At 37.7% G+C, this 20,835-nt stretch overlaps 1 protein-coding gene across 1 annotated transcript in view; it reads left to right on the plus strand.

Annotated features, from left to right (window-relative positions):
* Positions 1–387: 387 nt before the first annotated feature.
* Positions 388–20,835, plus strand: part of SLC35D2 (solute carrier family 35 member D2) — a 69,096-nt gene continuing 48,648 nt past the window's right edge. The window contains exon 1 of the mRNA XM_001368639.4: positions 388–986. Within this exon, the coding sequence (XP_001368676.2) occupies positions 844–986 (143 nt within the window). The 5' untranslated portion in view covers positions 388–843. The remainder of the gene's footprint in view (positions 987–20,835) is intronic.

Here is a 20,835-nt window from a genome sequence, read left to right on the forward strand (position 1 = left end):
CGGGATCGGGTACCTAAGGAAACAGAGAGAATTCACTAAGAGGCTTAACTCCCTCTTTTCGGGGTTTGGGGCAGCCTCTCCTAGAATGAGCGGACTTTGGAATTAAACTTCCTCCCTCATATAGTTGACCTAGTGCGACACAGAAAAGGACAGGATGCATCCCTTTAGTGAATGCTCTGAGGTGAAATGACTTGCCCAGATTTATAAGCTTCTACTGCCCTCGTATAATTTCTTACATCATGGGTCGCAATTTATCCATCCACTTCCCAATGACCGGGCACTCAATTGGTTTCTGGGTTTTTGCTTTTAAAAACTGTCCCCCTTCTGCCCCTCCCCACCACAGGGGGATGGGAGGGACTCTGGCTTTGGAGGAGGAGTCTTTACGCCACCTGCCCCGCCCCAAGCAACCCCGCTGCACTCCAAGGCTGGAGGGAGGCAGGAGACCGGGATTGGTACGAGGTAGAAGAAGAGAGTTTGAGGGGACAAGGAGTCAGCCTGGTAGCTGGGAGCGGAAGGGAAGAGAAGACCACTCTTCTCACCAAGAGGCAATTGAGCAACCAGTAATCTGCTGTTACTGTTGTGAGCAGAGAGGGAGGGGAACTCCAATCCACTATCTCTCTTCCTGTTTTGCTCGCAACACCCCCTTCACTGATAGGAGGTGGAGACGGAACTGGAGCTTGGGTTGTACTCGCTGGGATCCCTGGCTCAGTCTGTGCCCCTTGCTTGCCCGCTGTTGCTGCCGCCGTGGGCATGTGGCCGAGTCCTCGGAGCAGGCTCAGGCAGGGCTGCTCTGCGCTCTCTTGTCTCAGTCCGGCTGGTAAGCTTTGGGGCCCATGAAGGAAGATGCCTCCCGCTTCCAAACCTGAGGAGGGGGAGCCTGCCTCCCCCTTACACTCGCAACTGGCCAAGCTACTCTCTGCCCTCTTCTACGGGACCTGCTCTTTTTTCATAGTTCTGGTCAACAAGACGGTGCTGACCACTTACAGGTAAGGTGAGCCTGGAGGCAGTGGGAGTTTGCGTGCGTGAGCCTGGGTCCACAGACGTAGGAGGGGAAGGGAGGAGGACCCGAGGGATCGACATCGACTGCGCAGCAGGCTTTCCCCTGGTTTACTTACTGCGCTTCCCCACTCTGTTTGGGACTCTCGGGAATCTTAAACTAAACTTCTGACCTTCAGACTCCCCACGCCCTTCCTCTGACGTTGTCATGGTAACCGGGAGAGAAGCTGGCAGGTGTGCCACGGGCGGGGACAGTGGTGCGGGTACTTTGCGATGAATCTCCACGGTTTCCCAACCAAAAGTAATTGACTTGCTGCTGAACAAGTCGACCCGGTCTCCCCCAAAGCGAGTGCTGCCACTTTCCGGCACCTCATCCAGAGACGTGAAGGGCTGCTTATTAGCTAGATTTTTTTTCTTTTCCCTTAAGTTTTATTGCTACCTTTTGTTTTTACACCAGTTATTTCCTCTTCTTCCAGTCCCACCCTCAGTATATATATATATATATATATTACTTTATATGTATATAAAGTAAAAATAAAAAATAAAATCAACAGTAATCTCAGCTACTAGGCAGACAGCCTTGACTTGCATCTACTACATACTACATCTCGCAACCGTAGCACCTCCAGAGGGTGGCGTATTTCATCATTGGTTCTCTCTGACGGAGATTGGCCTTAAAGTGGTTAGTAGAGAGAGCGAACTTTTGGAGTCAAAGGACCTGAGTTCAAATTTTAGTTCTATCACTTGTCTAACCTTGGGCAAATTACTTAATCCCTTTAGGATTCATTTTCCTTATCTATAAAATGATGTGGTTGGACTAGACGATCTCTAAGCCTTTCCAGCTTCAAAAAATATCAAGGCTGCCTCTCAAGGTTTTTCTTTTGCATTGTTGTAATCGTTGGGTTACATGTTCTGGTTCAGTTTAATTTTCATTCAGTATCAATTTATACAAGTTCTTAGGTTCCATCTAATTTTTGCTGTTAATTATTTCCTCCCCTTTTTGTAGGGCAAGGCTGGGGAAGGGAGTCATAGTCATTGCCTAGAATTTACCTGGAACATAGTAGTAGGCACTTAACAAATAATGGTAGCATAATTGATCTGTTTTCAGTTTTGTGAGGAAACTCTTCTTGGTGAGAGAGTTCCTTCTACCTGTACAGACAGGCTCCTCTTTTGAAATTTACACCCTTGAATATTGGCTTGAGGGCGATGAGAAGTTAAATGACTTGTGCCAGGTTTGGGCCTTTTTATTTTAGCACATTGCTGGGCACTTGGTATATGCTTAATAAATGCTTGTTTCTTTCCCTCAGAATAATATTCAATTACATTTATGTACCACAATTTATCCAGCCATAAATGTGGGGGAAAAGTTAAATGTATCATAGAACCAGAGACTGATAGAAATCTTTCGTTATTCTATGGCTTACAAGGATATCGGATCCCTTACCCTCATTCAAAACTAGTTGAAGACAAATCCCTGACATCCCCAAACATTTGCTCATTGCCTTTGTATGCCTGGCAGTATAACAGGCACTTTGCAGAATTACCAGAAAGAATCTTTATTTTCAATTAAAAAAAATGAAAAAGTCTTCATCCATTCAAAGTAACTGGATGCTTGGTGAATGCAATCATCATCACTTGTAGTTGTGCCTTTATGCAGTAGGTGTGTCCTAAAACATTTTGTATGTAGAAAATTCATCCTGTTACATTTACATTTACAATGTGCTAATTGGACATTTCACAGAATTGCAACCACACATACTTTTGTTCTTTGAATCATCACCGTCTAGTGTAACTTTTGTGGAATAATAATTCATATTCTATTGGTCTCGTGTATAGTGTTGGTAGAAAATCTAGATTCAAGTGTTTACTCTCAATCTAGTTATATAATCCTGGGCAAGTCATTTAACCCTTCTGAAACTGTTGTCTCAGTCCCAGGCTCTCTGAGATCGGAAAATGGAAATAATATCTTCAGCACGTATCTCCACATAATATGAACTCTAAAAGTAGAATTTGTTTTTCCTTAAAGCTAGGTAAAGTTGTATTGATTTACCTTTCTCAAATTATGGTCATATTCATAGAAATTCCTGAGAAAGATGATCATGTTGGCAAGATAGTCTTTTCTTCAGAAGTGTGACCCAAACAAACTTGCCAATTCTTGATCCTGGAATCAAAAAGTTTTGGAGTAATTTTTTCTATCAATTTTCCTACCCTTCTGTGATTTGTGATTTATTCTAATATCATTACCTAGTATCAGAATATTAAACCAAATAACTTTCTTCAGTCAGTAAAGGGGGCTAAGTAGAGTCAATGAGCTATAGTTTCCAACAGGGATTCCAGAGGATCAGTTTGAATTTCTTCTACCAATTGGATTGTCAGGGAGGAGATTAAGGAAACCAGTCTTCCTTTTGGTTTAGGATGCCAACATTTTTTATTGCCTTTTTGTTCTGTTATTATGCATACCCTGGGCAAAGTTTGACAGGTCCTTCCTTAGAATTATCTGTACTGATATTGTCAACTGGAGATATCTGGACTTTGATTGAGGAAAAAAAAATCTTTATTTCAATATGATCGGCTTATTTTACAATCATCTGCATTTTATGATATATATTTAAATTTTTTATTCTGAGAAGGGATTCATAGGCTTCCTCAAACTGCCACAGGATCCATGACACACAAAAAAGTTAAAAAAATTATAATCTAGGGTCTTAAAAGAATATCTTCATGGGATAATAGGACAAATTTTAGCATTATATAGTGGAAATAGTATGAGATTTGAATCAGAAATTCTCTGAGTACAAGTAGTGTCTAGGATACTGTTTGTGACTTTAGGCAAACTTAAGGCATGGTAGGCCTTAGTTTCCCTGTTTGTAAAGTGAGGGGGGTTGAACTAAACAGATAGCCTCTACAGTAGCTTTCAGTTCAGGATTCTATGATCCTTAGTTCAAAGAAAGCATGCACAGAAGAGTTAAGCTATGCCTTTAGGAAGAATATAAATTAATTCACACTCAAACCTGTACCATAAGTAGCATATTCATGGGGAAAATGTACCAGTCACTGAAATGACATGTCTATTTAAGAGCTAGAAGTAATTCACTTTAATCTTTATGGAAGACACTCCAGGTACAAATTAAAAACTAAAAGAGTATCTATTCTCAAGAGATTTTGTATTTACTCTATGTATACTTCCATTTGTGTTTTCCCCTATTAAAATGAAATTTTTTGATTTTGGAAGCAATAGGGATTCAAGTAAGAGGGGATCAAGAAAGGCCCATTGTAAGAGCACCTGAGTTATGCTTTAAAGGAAGTTACGAATGCTACAAGGTAGAGACTAGGAAAAGAAGACTTGTTTCTTTGTGAACATTTTCTGTAGTCTTTATTCATTTGGCCAAGGAAACTGACAATGATTTATCATGTATATTATACTTTTTGTAGTAGGTATTATAAAGTTAATAAATGCTTAATATATTATGAATGTAAAAGGGATTATGTGGTATACAGAGCCATTGGTTTATATATGGAAAGTACTTTAGATGACTAAGTATAAAAGAATTCTATGAGACAAAAGAATTGGACCTTCCTTGAAATTGTAGAAATAAGTACTTCACCTTAAGAAAACAAACTAATGGAAATAAAAGTATAATTTCCATGTTATATGTAAAAATATATAGTATATTAGTATATTATATGGTTTTATAACATGGGTAAGATAACAATCATTTTTTTTGTCAGAGAGTTAGATTTCTTTTGAAACCAAGTTTTCTTTTCATGGTACAATTGAGTTATAATAAATTATGAAGGAAAGCTTATTTACAGAAATGTGATCTTCTTAGCTGCTTGAGAGATTTCAAGTTTCCTATTGTGTTAATATAACTACTTGTTGGAGGACAGAATGATCTTTCTAAACTATTTACTGTTTACTTGGGTCATGAGAACCCAATCCAAGAAAAGCATTGCTCGCTTTGTTTTCTGTTTGTGCCATTTTGGTATAGATTAGGGAAGAAGGTTTATGAGTAGATTTTCTGGTTACTTTATTTAGTTAATTTACTTTTAGTACAAAAAGTAGCTTTTAGTACCTTTAGGACAAACAGGAGTTCAAAAGATATGGTTCTGTTTATAGTGTCAGATTCTCTCAATTCTACCACATTATTGGAAATGCTTCTCATCAGTTATTAGTGATTCCTTTGTTGCTAAACCTGATGGACTTCTTTCAGTCCTCATTGTCCTTGAACTTTCTGAATGTTTAATACTTTCTATAATCCTACCCTTAACACTGAGAAGGTGAAGGAAAAAATGTAAAATTGGATTTTGGTCTAGAAGACCTTGACTCAAGTCTTGACTCTACCATTTACTATCTGTAAGCAAGTCATTTAAGCTTTCTTGGTCTTAGTCTGTTTTCTATTTCAATGAAACATGTGTTTATATACACAGAATAGGGTGACTTTTACAGGTGTAGCCCAAACTTCAATTTCTGGGTATTGAAATATTATTATGTAATCATGGACAGTTAAAGATAAAGATAGCAACAATCATAAAAAGTCCACGACCACTAAGGAACTCTGGAAGAGAAACTGAGAACTGAGAGTTCTATGAATTATGTCAGTTAATATAATCTCTTAACTAAACTTTAGTTAGATCCGTATCATAAAAGTTTAAAGCCAGATGGAACCTCCAAGGCCATTTTGCCCAAACCATACTAGAACAAGAGCCTTCTCCAAGACATATTTAAATTGTGATTGTCCATTCTCTACTTGAAGGGCAACTAGGTGCTGCAGTGGATAGAGTGCTAGGCCTGGAGTTAGGAAGAATTAAGGTAAAAGGGGCAGGATATAACAACAGATCTGGTCTTTTACTCTTGCTATCTGGGTGACAAGGAACAAGTCACTCAACCATGTTAGCCTCAGCTTCCACATTATCAAATGAGCTGGGGAAGGAAATGGCAAATCATTATAGTATCTTTGTTAAGAAAACCCCAAATGTGATCATGAAGTGTTGGACGTAATTGAAAAACTACCATATATTGTCTAATTACATATCTTAATGAGGAAACTTCTGCCCAAGGTATCTCATTCTACTTTTGGACTCTACTTGGTAGTAAGTTTTCCCTATTTGCTTCCCAAAGCAAAACAAAACAAAAGATTGCCTCTACAATATCTACAACTGCTCCCAGATCTGCCCTTCCAGGCCAAGAAAACTCTCCTAATCCAAAACTTGAAGATAGCCATAATATGCCCCCTTAGTTTTCTCTTAACTAGGCCAGATATCCTGTTTCTTTAAATTATCTTCCTATGGCATAGTTTCAAGTTATCTCTTCAGTCTGTTCAACCTTTAGACGTTATGGAATTCCTCAATCAATGAAACTTTATTATGCACACGTTAGGCACTCAATATGTCTAAAGCAGACCTCACATTTCTCCCTCAACTCTCTTTCTCTTCCCAACTTTCCTATTACTGTTGAGGGCACCATCTTCCCAGTTTCTCAAGTTTCTAACTAAAGTGACATTCTTAACTCATCACTCAAACTAGCCCTCCATAGCTACTCTGTTGTCATAGCTTGCCATTTTTACCTTTATAACACTTCTTACATGTCCTCTTCTTTCCACTCACAGTCACTGTCCTAATAAAGGCATTTATCTCCTCTTACCAGGCTATCATAATAACCTTCTGAGTGATTTCCAAAGCCTCAAATCACTCTCTTCAATCCACCTTCCACTTAGCTACCAAATATTCCAAATGGTAGAACTGAATGCTGCCACTCCACTATTCAGGAAACTTCAGTGGTGGCCTGTTACCTCCAGGATCAATGGTAAAATCTTCTGTCTTTGAAAGCTCTTTAAAATCTAGCCTCTTCATACCTTTCTGGTGGTCTTACACTTAATTCCCTTCTACATACAGTGCAGACCACTGACCTATTTGCTGTTCCTCTCACAAGACATTCCATCTCCCAAGGACTGTCCCCTATTCTTAGAATGCTCTGACCCCTCATTATCTTCCCTGAATTTTTTCAAAACTCAGCTCAAGCTTTAACTTTTATAGGAGGTCTTCCCAAGTCCTACTAATGGTTTCTTTTGGAGATTACTTGATATTGAATCTACTCTGTATATATCATGTATGCACATAATTATTTATACATCTCCCCTTTTAGAATGTGAGATGCTTGAGGGCAGGGACAGTGTATTTGCCTTTCTTTGTATCTCCAGTGTTTAGCAGAGTGGCTGGTACATAGTGGGCACTTAATAAATGCTTATCATCTGATTCTCTGGCATCTTCCTTCATTATCTTTGGAGATGACCAGTGATGCTTTATTCTTCAATTAAATTCCACTGGAATAGAATTGTGGAAAGGAAAACTGAAGCAAGTTTTGGACTTTCTGCCACTCAGGTGGAACAAATAGCAGTTGGAATGTTAGAGAGAAGATATTGGCAAGAATGACATTTGGTGGGGGGAGGGGAAATTGGAGTGACAGTTGGTCTTGGGGCTCTCTCTTTCCTGGCCCTTGAACTGGAAGGAGTGCTCTCACCTTGTCTCTGGATAGAAGTACCTCTATTCCTGGACTTTTCCCATCTGTGTTCTCTACCTGGATTTCTGTGATCATGTCATCAAGCAAAAGGATTTAAAGGGAGTAGTTTGAACTGTAAGGGGTTTCAACCCAAAGAGACAGGCCCAACCAGCTCTGAAGATCAGAACCTTTTCTTCCTCTTGCTGTCTACTGCTAAAGACATTGAACTTAAGAAAACTAGCACAGATTAGCATATACAGGAATAAAAGAAACCCTCTACCAGCCTTTTCCTGGCCTCAGCTCAAAAGCTGAGAGAGACTCAAACCCAATCTAGGGAAATCTCGATTCTCTTTTCCATGATACCTCCCAATCCAAACTTGTTATTAAATCCATCTTTATTTAAATAAACCATAGTCAGATAAGAGGACTATCATTTCAGGGGGACATAGAGGGAGCTGAACCTAAGGACAACCATTCAACCATAAATGGTCCTTATTGGACCCCTGCCGGACAACCTTGGTCTGCAGGGAGGTTTGTCCTCAGGAGGGCCTGTGCTTACCTGCTCTGCATTATCTTCAAAATCAATCAATAGAGAAGACATGGCCCATTTCTCGGGAATCCCATTTTTCAAAGATAGCCTCTTGGCAGGGGGCATCCCTCTCCTTTTACCTCACCAGCACCCATATTCCCTCTGACCCTTCAACTCCTCTATTCCTTCTTACAAAACCTTCCTTATCCCCTGTATCCTTTATAATTCCTACCATCCCTTTAACTATAACAGGATTTACCTGCATTTGTTATTTTTTTCCTTGTCTTTCCCTTGCTTCATCACTGATAATTTTTTTCCTAACTTATTTTGACACATAATAATTGCATAATAAATAATCCCCATCATTCCTTCCCTCATATATATATGTATGTGTGTATGCAAACTCTCTATTGCAACTAATAAGCCCATATAATTTCTACTCTTATATACCTTGTCACCGAAATTTTTAAAAAATTGAATAATTTTGTTATCCCCTTAATTTCTAAATATTTGTCCTCACCTTAATACTTTGAGAGCTACTTCCCATACAAAGAATATAAAATAAAAAATAGGCAGTTTAGTCAAACTAATGACTATATCAACTAAGTCCAACAGTATATGTAGTATTCTACACTCATGATCCCCAAACTGTGTAAAAAAGGGAGGGAGGTCCATTTTATTATCTTCTCAGGGCCAAACCGTATCACTTTAATTGAGCAGTATTCAATATTTTTTCCCCTTTCTCTTTCCATTTACATCATTATGGTCAGAGTGGGTTTTTTAAAATTATTATTGTTTTCCTGGTTCTGTTTACTTCACTTGCTACCAGTGCATATGAAATTTCTCAGGCTTCTCTATATTTTTCTAGTTTGTCTTTTCTTAACTGAAAAGAAGGAAATGAATTTTAAAATCAAGCAAATGTAATCATTAGACATTGTATTTAATGTAACTCTGACATCTTTTGGTGTTATCTACATTATTGTTTTTATCATACCTAATATTCTTTTTGTTAATTCTTTAGGGGGGAGAGGAGGAAATTAATCTTCCTATCGATTAGAGCTGCCTAAAGCTGGAATAAGTTTCCTCAAGTAGTAGTGGGGCTCTCTCTTTTTCAAGGTCTTCAGGCAGATTCTGTATGATAACTTGTCCTATATGTTATAGAGGAGACTCTAGTCCAAAGGACTAGATGCTACCAAAGTGCCTTCCAATTCTTAAATTCTATGATTCTGTAACATATCCACCCTCTAACTTGTTATAAAGCTCCTGCTTTCCTTTGAACTTCTCAGAATCAGTTTCCTGGCTGAGAAGACCTGCAATTCTTAATAAGTTAGTCAAACAGAATGACTTCTATGTCTACAACTCATTAAAAAAATATGTGAGTCCTGTCCACTTTTGGGGGATGTTTTCTGATAATATAATTTAATTATTCACAAGAGAAGGGGTGGACTTACAATATATTGATATTAAAATTTCTTTTAAACTTTCTTTTATTTTAACATCAACAAAAACTCATTTTGAAATATGAACAGGAGAGATTATATAAAAAATTGGATTTCTGTTGCAGGGTCTTCAAAAGAAATATTTAATGTATAAATTCTTGACGATATTATTAATAACCAGGTTGTCCTTTTTATTTTCTGTTCTTTTTTCTTCTATGCATTTAAAAAGTATGTGATATTTTGAACAATAAATGTATGTAACATGGTATCAAAAAGGTTTATGAAAGACTATTTTTTCACAAAAAGGAATTTAGCAGATTTGAACCACTATGATTTGGCATCTCTCTAGTCAGGAATGAATAAAGCATTTATTCAGCTCTCATTGAGTTGCTAGACATAGTGGTAGACACTAGTGATACCAATGTAAGAATCCCTGCCTCTTAAGGGGCTTCCATTCTAATTGTAGAGGACAACACATAAAGGATAAGTGGAGGCTCGTGTTTTGGAGTGAGGAGTAAGACAGAGCAGTGAATGGCATTATGGGGGAATTTGGATGACATGTTATTCCCAGGAATGGTAGTAGTCATTTAATTACTTTTCTTAGTGGTAGAGTTGGAAGGGGCCAAGTCAGGATATGTGCCCCTGGTATGGAGATAGCCAAGAAGTGTGTCTGAGACCAGGGCAAGATAAGATAAATAAATGCACACTAATCAGAACTGAGTCACAGAGTGGGAGGAAAAACATGTCTGAGTTGTTGCTTCTGTGTGTGTCCATTTACATGAATGTGTAGATATATGCTCATGTTTAAACACCCTGCACACGTGTGTATATGTGCAAACACTTGTACACATACCTCTACGTGGGTGTGTACAAACTGGTTTGTAATTTTATCAGCTCTACTGAATACAGCCTCAGAGAGGTAAACAGCCATTATCTGTCAGAAACATCCATTCAATCAATATTTATTAGTGTAATGTATCAGACATCATGCAAGGCTTTTGGTGTACAGAGAGGGAAATGAAACAGTTTCTGACTTAAGGAGATTACATTATAGCGAGAGGATATAGCATGATTCTACATTCTCAGATAGAAACAATATAGCTACTAAATAATTTGTAGGGGAACTCTGTAGTGGCTTGTGGGAATGGAAAAGGCTTCCTGTAAAAGCTGGTGCTTCAGCTAAGTCAAGAAGAAAATTAGGGATTCTGAGAGATGAAAGTAAGGAGAAGGTGCTTTCCAGGCATGGGGGACAGTCAATGCAAAGCTCCAGAGACAGAGGTGGAAAACTGCATGAGGAACAGTAAGAAGGCTACTTTGACTGGCTTATATTATATAATAAGGGGAATAATATGTAATAAAGTTGGAAGTTTGAGATGCTTACAGGACAGTCAATTAGAAATACTTAGTAGGCTTTTGTGATTTGGGATTGAAGATCAAGAAAGATTAGGACTAGTTCTAGGAATCATTAGCCTAGAGATGAAACTTGTTAGCATTTATGTAGAGCTTTAAGATGAGCAAAATGTTATCTCATTTTATCCTCATCTCTGACCTCAGAAGTAGATGCTATCATCTTCATTTTATAGATGAGGAAACTGAGGCAGACATCAAGTGACTTGCCCAAAGTTTCTGAGCCTGGATTTGAATTTATATCTTCCTGATTCCAAATGAAATGCTCTATCCTCCTGGTGAGATTACCAAGAGAGATTATAGAATGAGGAGAGAAGAGATTCTAGGATAGAACCTTGCTGGTTTACTAACACAAACAGGGCAGGATCTGATTGATGAGGAAGCAAGTGAAACTGAGGAGTGGTCAAACTGGAAGGAGAACTAGGGGGAATAGAGTCACAAACACCTCAAAAAGAGAGAATAATAAGGAGGAACATGTGGTTAATAATATCAAACACTGAAGAGAGGTCTAAGATGACTGAAAAAGTCTTGTTTTGGTAGTTGAAACCATTTATAACGTTAGAGAAAGCTCTTTTAGTTAAGTCATAAGATTGGGGGGTCAGGATTTTTAGCTAAGGGCTTCATAATTATGTCAGTGCTGTATAATATACTCTCCGTGCACACAATTTTTTTTTGACATTTCATTGTAGCTTTGTAGTTTGAAGCCCGTATCTTGGAAATGAATTAGAACCTATCTGAGTTTTTTAAAAAGGCTGACTTAATGGAATTATGTAGGGAAAGCAACAGGGACTGGGCCTGTGATTTGTTTGGAATAGGGAGTTCCATGATGAGAAAACTTCTACCAATGAACATCTACACCTTCCTTGAATTCATAATTTTAGAGAAATGCCTAGAATAGTAGAAAATTAAACTGGTATGTGACAAGACATGAACTCATAGTAGGTATATTATGCTATTAAAGTTATGCCTTCTCTCTTAAAGTGTATTTCTGTTTTCAAAATCTGTGTCCAAGAGCAATAGTAAATATGACACAGGGCATATGGTCAGCTCGTAACAAGATCGACATTTTCCAAAGTACTGTAACAAAACGATTTCTAGCTTATACATGAACATTTATGACAGAGAATGAAGGAGTGGATTAATTATATGAAGAGCTTGATAAGATCATACAAATTAAATAAACATTTTTTTTGGAACAATGACTTCAGTGGACAAGAAGATAGTGGAAAATGTGCTGTAAACGTGGGACATAATTTTCTCACAAATACGCACACTATCTTAAGTAGCAGTGACCATGCATGCATAGAGAATCTGTATTGCTGAAAAGGGACATTAAACAAGAATCAGGCAGAGTGTTCCTATTCTAAGATTAAGTCTTTTTTTTTTCTTTTAATGGTTTGTGTGTGTAGGCCTGAATCTTAGTTGGCTATCCCAGACTACTCTCTGATTTAGAGTTAGTGATATCTTATAATTCCTGCTTAATTTATTATAGGGATCCCATCTCCCAGAAATCCTTTCCAAGGAGGTTCTAATAGAATCCCATAAGAGCAGTATGAAAGTTGGGCTCTGAAATCTAATTCACTCCCAAGAGTCATTTGTTACTCAAATGGACTGAAGAGGTAAGCAATAATAATAAAAAAGGACAGGTGGGATGTTCACAAATTTAAACTGTATACCTTCCACATGAAAATGTGATTAACAACAAAGTTCCAAGGCTTTGAATCATTTTACATAACAATTTCATGTAGAAATTTAATAGCTATAAATCAGTTAGCAAAACAGAGGTCAAGAGATACCAGAACAATTACTGTTTTTGCTGACTACCAAAAGGAACACTGGTTTAAAATTTAAACTCATTTGTAAAAATTTATGGAGAATGATGGGAGGTCATGAATGAATCATATTGCCTCATAAAAGAAAAAGAAGCAGTGAAGGGAAAAGCAGGTTTAAAGAAAGCTTGACAAGAGACAACCAAATCAGATGAAAATGTTAAGCATTTACAAAAATTTTCATAGCAAAGTTTTTCACTGTCAAATAAAGTAGAATTGCTACATTTGAATTTGAACATCAGAGCCGCAAATATGTTACCTGCTGAAGTAGAAATAGCACTGCATAAAAAAATTGATGAGAAAAGAAGCTAAATTAAACTAAATATACACAGGTGGCCCTAATTTGAGGCATCACGATTTTGGAGCACTGAGGGTTCCCTTGATATGAAAGAAAGAATACCAGAGATGGGAGAAATCTTAGACCCTATTGCTTTATTTTATTTTATTTTATTTTCATTTGAATTAGTTTATTTAGTCAATTTAGAACATTATTCCTTGGTTACAATAATCACATTATTTCCCTCCCTCCCCTCCATCCACCCTTCCTGCAGCCAACATGCAATCCCACTGGGTATTACTTGTGTCCTTGATCAGAACCCATTTCCATGTTGTTGTTTACACTAGGATGTTCATTTAGAGTCTACATCCCCAACCATATCCCTTCGACCCATGTATTCAAGCAGTTGTTTTTCTTTTGTGTTTCTGTTCCCAAGGTGTTTCCTCTGAATGTGGATAGTGTTTTTTCTTGTAGATTCCTCCAAGTTGTTAAGGTTTAGACCCTATTATTTTAAAAAGGAACAGAGGAATTATCAGTAACTACTGTCCATTTGCTTATTGTCCTTTCTATGTCAAAAAACATTATTTTTTAAAAGAATAATGTACACATGTATAAAGGACATCCTAAGTAAAATTATTGAAAGGGAATAGGTAGATTTTTGCACAGTCACCATAATACAATTTATAAAAGCTACAAAGAATATAGAATCCCCAAAGTACTTATGTCCTGTTGATTATAAAAAGCTGAGCAAAATGCCTCTTAACAAGTGGCCTCCCATGAATATATATGTCATAAAATACATGGAAAAATCTAAGGAGAGAATTTTTTTGATCCTCTGATTATTAATATCAAATGAGGCATAATCCAGAGAGATGTCTGCTAACAAAAAGATATTTGCCACTGTTATTCAGGAAAATCAAGTTGAAGAGGAATATCATATAGATAACAAGATCCTCCAGATAGCTGTATTTGCATTTTTTATGTCAATAACATAAACCTTGGAGCATTTCAAATATTTCTGAATGAGATTCATAACCATTAAATAGAGTTGGCCTAACTATCCACAGGGAAAAAGCCCAAACAAATGGATAAAGAATGGCTCTAGGGGCAGTTAGTTGGCTCAGAGGATAGAATGTCAGGCCTGGAAATGGGAGATACTGGATTCCAATCTGTACTTAGAACCTTCTTAGCTGTGTTACCCTTGGCTAACTTAACCCTGCTTGCTTAGCCCTTACCATTCTTCTGCCTTGGAACCAATATTTAGTATTAATTCTAAGACAGAAAGTAAGGATTTTTTTTAATGACTGTTTAGGATTATGATACACAGTTTGGTAGACAGCTTAACCTCTAGAATCCTTCAGCACACATATCATGAACAGAAATTGCAAGTGGATAATAAAGTTGAGCTCAGATAACAAGAAGACTATAGAATAGATTACTTTTGGGGAATTGATGATCTGAAACTTATCTTTGAAACAAAGGCCCATCTTTTTAACTCCAGTGTTCTTCTGACCATGTTGTATGTCTTTGAGTTATTAGCAACACATCACAAGCAAGAACTTGAAGAGGAAGAGTGATGTAGAATATGTTAAAGAAAAATCTGACCAGAAAATGAAAACAAAACCACGACAAAATAAATGACTAAACTGGCAGTTTGCATCTACTAGCTGTAATAGAAAGGGTAATCTGTATGGAAACTTTCTGATTGCAATAACTGGATTCTCTGGCTTGTGACTGGAGAGCTGCTAGTAGAGGGACACTTAGTTACAATGGGGATAGAAATACTTTGAGAGACACTGAGATACTGCTACAGGGGAATGCTCTGAAGTTTGCCTACTGATCTCTACTGATGACTAGTAGATCAATATATTTCCTAACCTCCCCCCTTTCACTCCCTCCCTTCTTCCACCCTCTCCCTCCCAGTTTCTTCTGAAGCTCGTGGCTTCGTCCCTCCCCCTTGAGTGGACTATGATATTTATGAGGAAAAATTTCTTCCTTTCTTTTCTCAGGTAAGGGGTTTATTGGGATAACAGGACAAGGAATCTGAGGTGAGAGGGATAAGGGTTTCCCTAATCTAAAATGAAGATTATGAGAGTTTGGGAAGTCACAGCTGTGACAGGGGGATAGTCAGAGAGATGGAGGATAACTGTTAAGTCTTCTTCTTTCAATTAACAAAACTACCAAGGTCTCTCAGACTAATTTCAGAAACCCCCCCTTTAAGGGTCCTTCAGCCTGGAACAGAAGCTAATAGTCAGTTCAGCTTCTTCCCCTTCCAGCCAGGCTTGCCTCCCTTGGTCAGAAAAAAACCCCAGAGAGCCAAAGTCTCCTTTCTTGGTCAGTCACCCCCAGAGAGAGAGACAGAATCCATTCCTCTCCCCCTGGTCAGCTTCCCAGTTCCTCCTGGGAACATTCCATTTGGAATCTTCACCTTGATTTTGCAGATCAGGTCCTTCACCTTGGTCTGCACGCCTGGATTGCTCTGCAAATCCTCTCTCTCTTCATGCTTCTTCCACATTATATATATATATATATATATATAATCATAGTTTCAGATATATTACTAGATACAACAATGTAATCATATCATCAGTGGAGATACATACAGATGATATCTGATAAAAGTAAAAAAGAAGTCCTAGTCATGAACTGCAACATGAATAGCCCAAGAAATAAAAAGCCTTGTGGATGTAAGCCTATTGAGAACAAAGGAAAGCACTAGAGAATACTTGCCACCAGACTAATAAAAAGAGGGCCCTGCATATGTTGTAATAATGAAAGGATAGCATCCCCGAATCAGATAGTACAGTTCCAGTAAGAAATACAGCCAGTGAAACAAAAGGAAAACATGCATTTGAAAGAAAGAATCTATATATTATATACTAAGTATATGCTGGCCAACTATAGTTACAGAAAGAAACAATGTTTTTTATAAATGAATACATAATTTTTTCTATATTCTATCTCCAAGAAATGATTACAGTAGACATTCAATAAATCTTTTAGTGAAAGGTGAAACAACATGATTTAGCAAACTTGAAATCACTATTCTTATGCATAATGCTCACACCCATCCATGTAACACATGTACACCTTATTTGCATTCACAAAGATGTACATATGCAATATCGTACCCCCATGCATGAAGAAAATCACATGTAACCCTTACTTGCAGATATGAAGAATGATTGATAAATTCTGGCATTCATGAAGATTCCATCTTACTTCCATGCACTTGTAAATTTCACTCTTACTTGCACACACACTTAAAAATCTCACATGCATGCATGTTCATGTGTTCCTGGTTCCTGACTGATTTTACCAGTGGATCCTGATTTGAAGAACGCATCTTCAATCATGACTAGAATAAGACTAGCGTGCAGACCAGATGAAGGATCAGAGAGGAATAAAGAGTTTCACCAAGCAACATAAATGGACATGTAAGGACGTTGGAACTTTGGCATTTTGGAACTTTTGACCATGAGGATATGTAAGAATGTGTCATACATATGAACATCACATATATATGCATGCACATCCTACATAGCAAAGGAGATATCTCATGGATTGGGTAAGTATACAACATGCATGTTTGCATAACAAAAGACACACTGATGAAAATTTCTGTGGAAAATTCAAACAGATAAAGATATTTCTTTTCTGCATGAGTTTGCACAGAAATTTAGAATGATGTACATATGTAAATCTGTACTAAGTATATCCTATGGACACATGTACTTACTAATTAACTAACTTGCTGACTATATTAGAGTAATTTATTAATATTCTAACCACTAACAATAGTAATAGCCTAGTGAATTTATTTAAGGCTTAAGAAATAGAGACATAGATGTTCTGAAGTATAGAAGTTAGATTGCACCATAATGGTACATTAGCATTTGTTAGTATTAGAAGATTTTTCTTAGTGAATTTATTGACATCAGGAAACAGGACATTTGCATATTCTTAAGGTTAGTAGAATTGTTGAGATGATTTGAAAATTGTTACATGATTTGTTTTGTAAAAACAAATTCAATTCCAAAATGAACTGCTACTCTGGCAAGTCCTAGGACAAGTGTACGTACTCTTTATGGCTGTGTTGCAGACTTTGACTCAAGTGAAAAAAATATTCAGATTTGTCATTCCCCTTAAGGCAGAGAAGATTATGGCTGTTGATACCAACCTAGATGGCATGATTAAGGCTGTGTTTGAACAATTGATTAAGGAAAAAGGACTAGATCTAGTTATGGGCAAGGACAATGGGCAGAGAATGTACCTCAGGAAACTGAAGGTGGCAATGAAAACAAGGCTGTTGGTGAACCTGAGAAAATCTATCCTTTAAAAGAGGTCACTAAGCTAACTAGTAATGCTGGTGTGATATACTCCAAAGCCCATAGACAATTAACTCCCCAGGAACTTGAATCCATAAAGCACCATTTCCCTAAATTTGCATAGAATCCCTTCAAATCACAGAAGGAGTTTAAATGGGCTTTCAGGATCTTTGATTCTGATTTTGAAGATGTCGAGTTCCTATTGTCAGAACTGTTCATCCCCCATGAACAGAGGCCATTTTTGGAGAAGACTAGATTTGATAGCAATTTAACTAGCTGGCCAACTGTAGAGCAAAGGGTGGATATGGACTTTGCAAATCCTATCTGCATTTTCTACCGGAAAAGGTGCAGGGAGTACTTACTGCAGGCCATGAAGCAATGTTGTTCAAAACCGAATGCATGGGCCAAGTTTGACAAGATCAGGCAGGATAAAGGGGAACATCCTGCCACATACATAGATCGTCTGTCAGAGATGGCAGACTCAATCTTAGGTCTTGAAGCTGACAGGGAGGAATTGGCTGGCCACGTCCATAGGCAATTTCTAAGGGATGCACACCTCATTTGAGAACATTTTTCAAAAACTATTTCCCTAAGTATGACTCAATTTCCCTGATTGAATTGGGAGACACAGCAAGTTACTTGTTTTAAAATAATTCAGACCAGAGCAGACAAGTCCAAGACCTGAAGGAAAAATTAGAGAGGTCTGAAAATGATTTGAAACAAAAGGAAATTGATGAAATAAAAAATCTGAACACGGTTAGGACTTACAAAGCATCTAGTTCCCAGAAACCTAGTTATAAGGACAAACCAGTGCAAAGAGAAACTAGGGAATGTTTCTTTTGCCACAGGAAAGGTCACTTGATTAGAAACTGCTTTTTGAAGAAGAAACATGAGAGTAATAACAAAGACAAACAAAATGCACAAACTAGGTTCAAGAAGTCCATTCGTTCACATTGCAAGTTAAAGTCCTTACAGCAAGCTCCGGACTTGAATGAAATGCAACTGGCCATAAAAACTGGAGCTAAGCCTAAATATTCTGACATTGTCAGAAAAGAGTTATGAAGCCAGGCCCATAAGTTATATAGTGTGACACTTGGAGATAGAAGAAATTATGAGAAAGAGCTGCAGTTGGCAATAGTAGAAAAAACTTGGGAAATAGTGAAAATTCTGTGCAAGAAAATGACTCTGTGAATGATAGCCATTGCAATAAAGCAAAATAAAGGCTGAGACAGATTAAGGAAATTGAGGCAGAAATTAAGGAAATGACATCTCAAATAGTAAATGAGATGAAAGACTTTGAAACGAGTTGTACAATAACTACACAGGAAAAGTCTGTAAAGGATATAAAATCATTCTTAGAGAACTTTTTCCAGTGTAGAGTGGATAATGGGATTGAATTATGCAAAAGAAAAAGAAAGAGTCACAAGAACTCAAGAAAAAGGGGGACACCCGGGTGGCTCAGTGGATTGAGAGCCAGGCCTAGAGACAGGAGGTCCTAAGTTCAAATCTGGCCTCAGACACTACCCAGCTGTGTGACCCTGGGAAAGTCACTTGACCCTCATTGCCTAACCCTTACCACTCTTCTGCCTTGGAGCCAATACACAGTATTGACTCCAAGATGGAAAGTAAGGGTTTAAAAAAAAAAAGCTCAAGAAAAAGTTAGTGACTAATACTGAGGCACATAATTTCAATTCCCCAAAGGTTACTGTTGCTAAAGATTATAATGCTTTAATAACATTCATAGATGACCTCCCACCAAACTTAGTTAATTCTGTAAATAGCTTTATGGCAAAGGTACCCTTAGGAACTACATCTAATTTGAATCCAGAAGCTGAAACTTTCCATCTAGCATTGAGTGATTTAGGTAAGGAAAAACTAACTGAAAATGAATCTGAAATTACATTTAAACACAATAATTATCCCAGTCAAAGTATTGGAGGTGACATTTCAGTTAAATTTGAAAAACAGGATGGAATGGAATTCTTACCAACTGGAAAAACTACCATGGATTCAAAAGACAGGCTTGGACCCAACATTCTAAGGGGCACGGAGGAATCTAGCCAAAGCAACTGCTGTGATTTAGGTTCATGTTCCAAGTGGATTGAATCAAATCAAAAAGAATTAACTGAGTTACATATGCACCTGGCAGAGAGTAGCAAAGATATGGACACTGAGTCAGTGGGTTTGAACACCTTAGCTACAAAGCCAGAAACAGATACATATATATTGTAGAGGGGGACAACATGAAGACACACATCCTGTTGGTGCAGGGGGAAATGTAGAAGTACAAACCTTATTCCCAGAACAAATTAATGAAATAGAGGGAATAATTCTTATCTCTACACTGTCTAATGAGAATGAAGATAAACATAAACATCAGACTAGTGGTAGAGTAGGATCTATGGTTATTGACATTGTAGAAGATCTAGAAGAAGAAGCTAACCCCATACCATCAAGTTTACCAATTCAAGATGTAAATCTAAAGTTTAGTAGTGAAAAACAAACTGAAACTGATTTGAGGAACACAGAAGCTGGTGACATAGGCTTAGATAACAACACAAAGTCTGAGTTGCCAACATCTGACAAAAGTTTACATTGCATTGAGCACAATTCAAAGAACATGGCGGTAGTCTCTCGGTGATGGAGAATGACTATTGTCTTTGTGCATTATCATCTATTGGTGTACCCTCATGCGGCTTTGGAGTCCAAAGGCTGAGGCGCACAGTTTGTGGCACATGGGGCCTGGGACGCCAGGTTGTTATGGGAGGTGTGTTTGTGGCCTGGTGTCGGCGTTCACGTGCAGTGGCAAGACGTCGACGTCGCTCATCTTCAAAGGTGGCAGCGGCATGGTGAATGTGAGTTCGCCAGCTGCTTCTGACAGAGGCATAAGAATATATCAAATAACAGTGATTGGATTAAGTGATTCAGATTCAGACACTGAATCAGAAGGAATACCAGAAGGCATGATAATAATGAATGAAGATGATTTAGAACAAATGCCTTATAGGTTTTATAAGCTTTATGTAGAGGTAGACAAAGAAAGTTGTGTGGGACACAGGTGAAAAGATAGAATACCTGGAACCAGTGCAAACAACCTCTTACCAAGACAATGATGAGGAATTATTCTTTGGGCACAGAACAAGTTGCATACCATTGGAGGAAATTTATGCAGGCTTTGGGGTTGATAACGAAGATGATTTTATAGAGAAGTTGAATTACATGGCTTATGCAGATACAGATTCTGAATGGGAAGGATAATATCAAGAAACATATTGAGAACTGGAGGAGGAGAGATACATACACAATTTCACTTCTATTCTGTAACTTCAAACATATGACAAGTACCATTTTTGCTGTAGCAGTGAAACCAAGATCTGACCAGCAAATGAAAATAAAACCACAACAGAATAAATGACTAAACTGGCAGTTTGCATCTACTAGCTTGCTCAAAATGTGAAGAGGGAGTATAAGGAGAGCTTCCAACATGTATAAACATACTATTGCAAATTTATGGAAGAAGATACGGATTATATG

Source organism: Monodelphis domestica, chromosome 7 (assembly GCF_027887165.1).
Source record: "Monodelphis domestica isolate mMonDom1 chromosome 7, mMonDom1.pri, whole genome shotgun sequence".
Taxonomy (NCBI): domain Eukaryota; kingdom Metazoa; phylum Chordata; class Mammalia; order Didelphimorphia; family Didelphidae; genus Monodelphis; species Monodelphis domestica.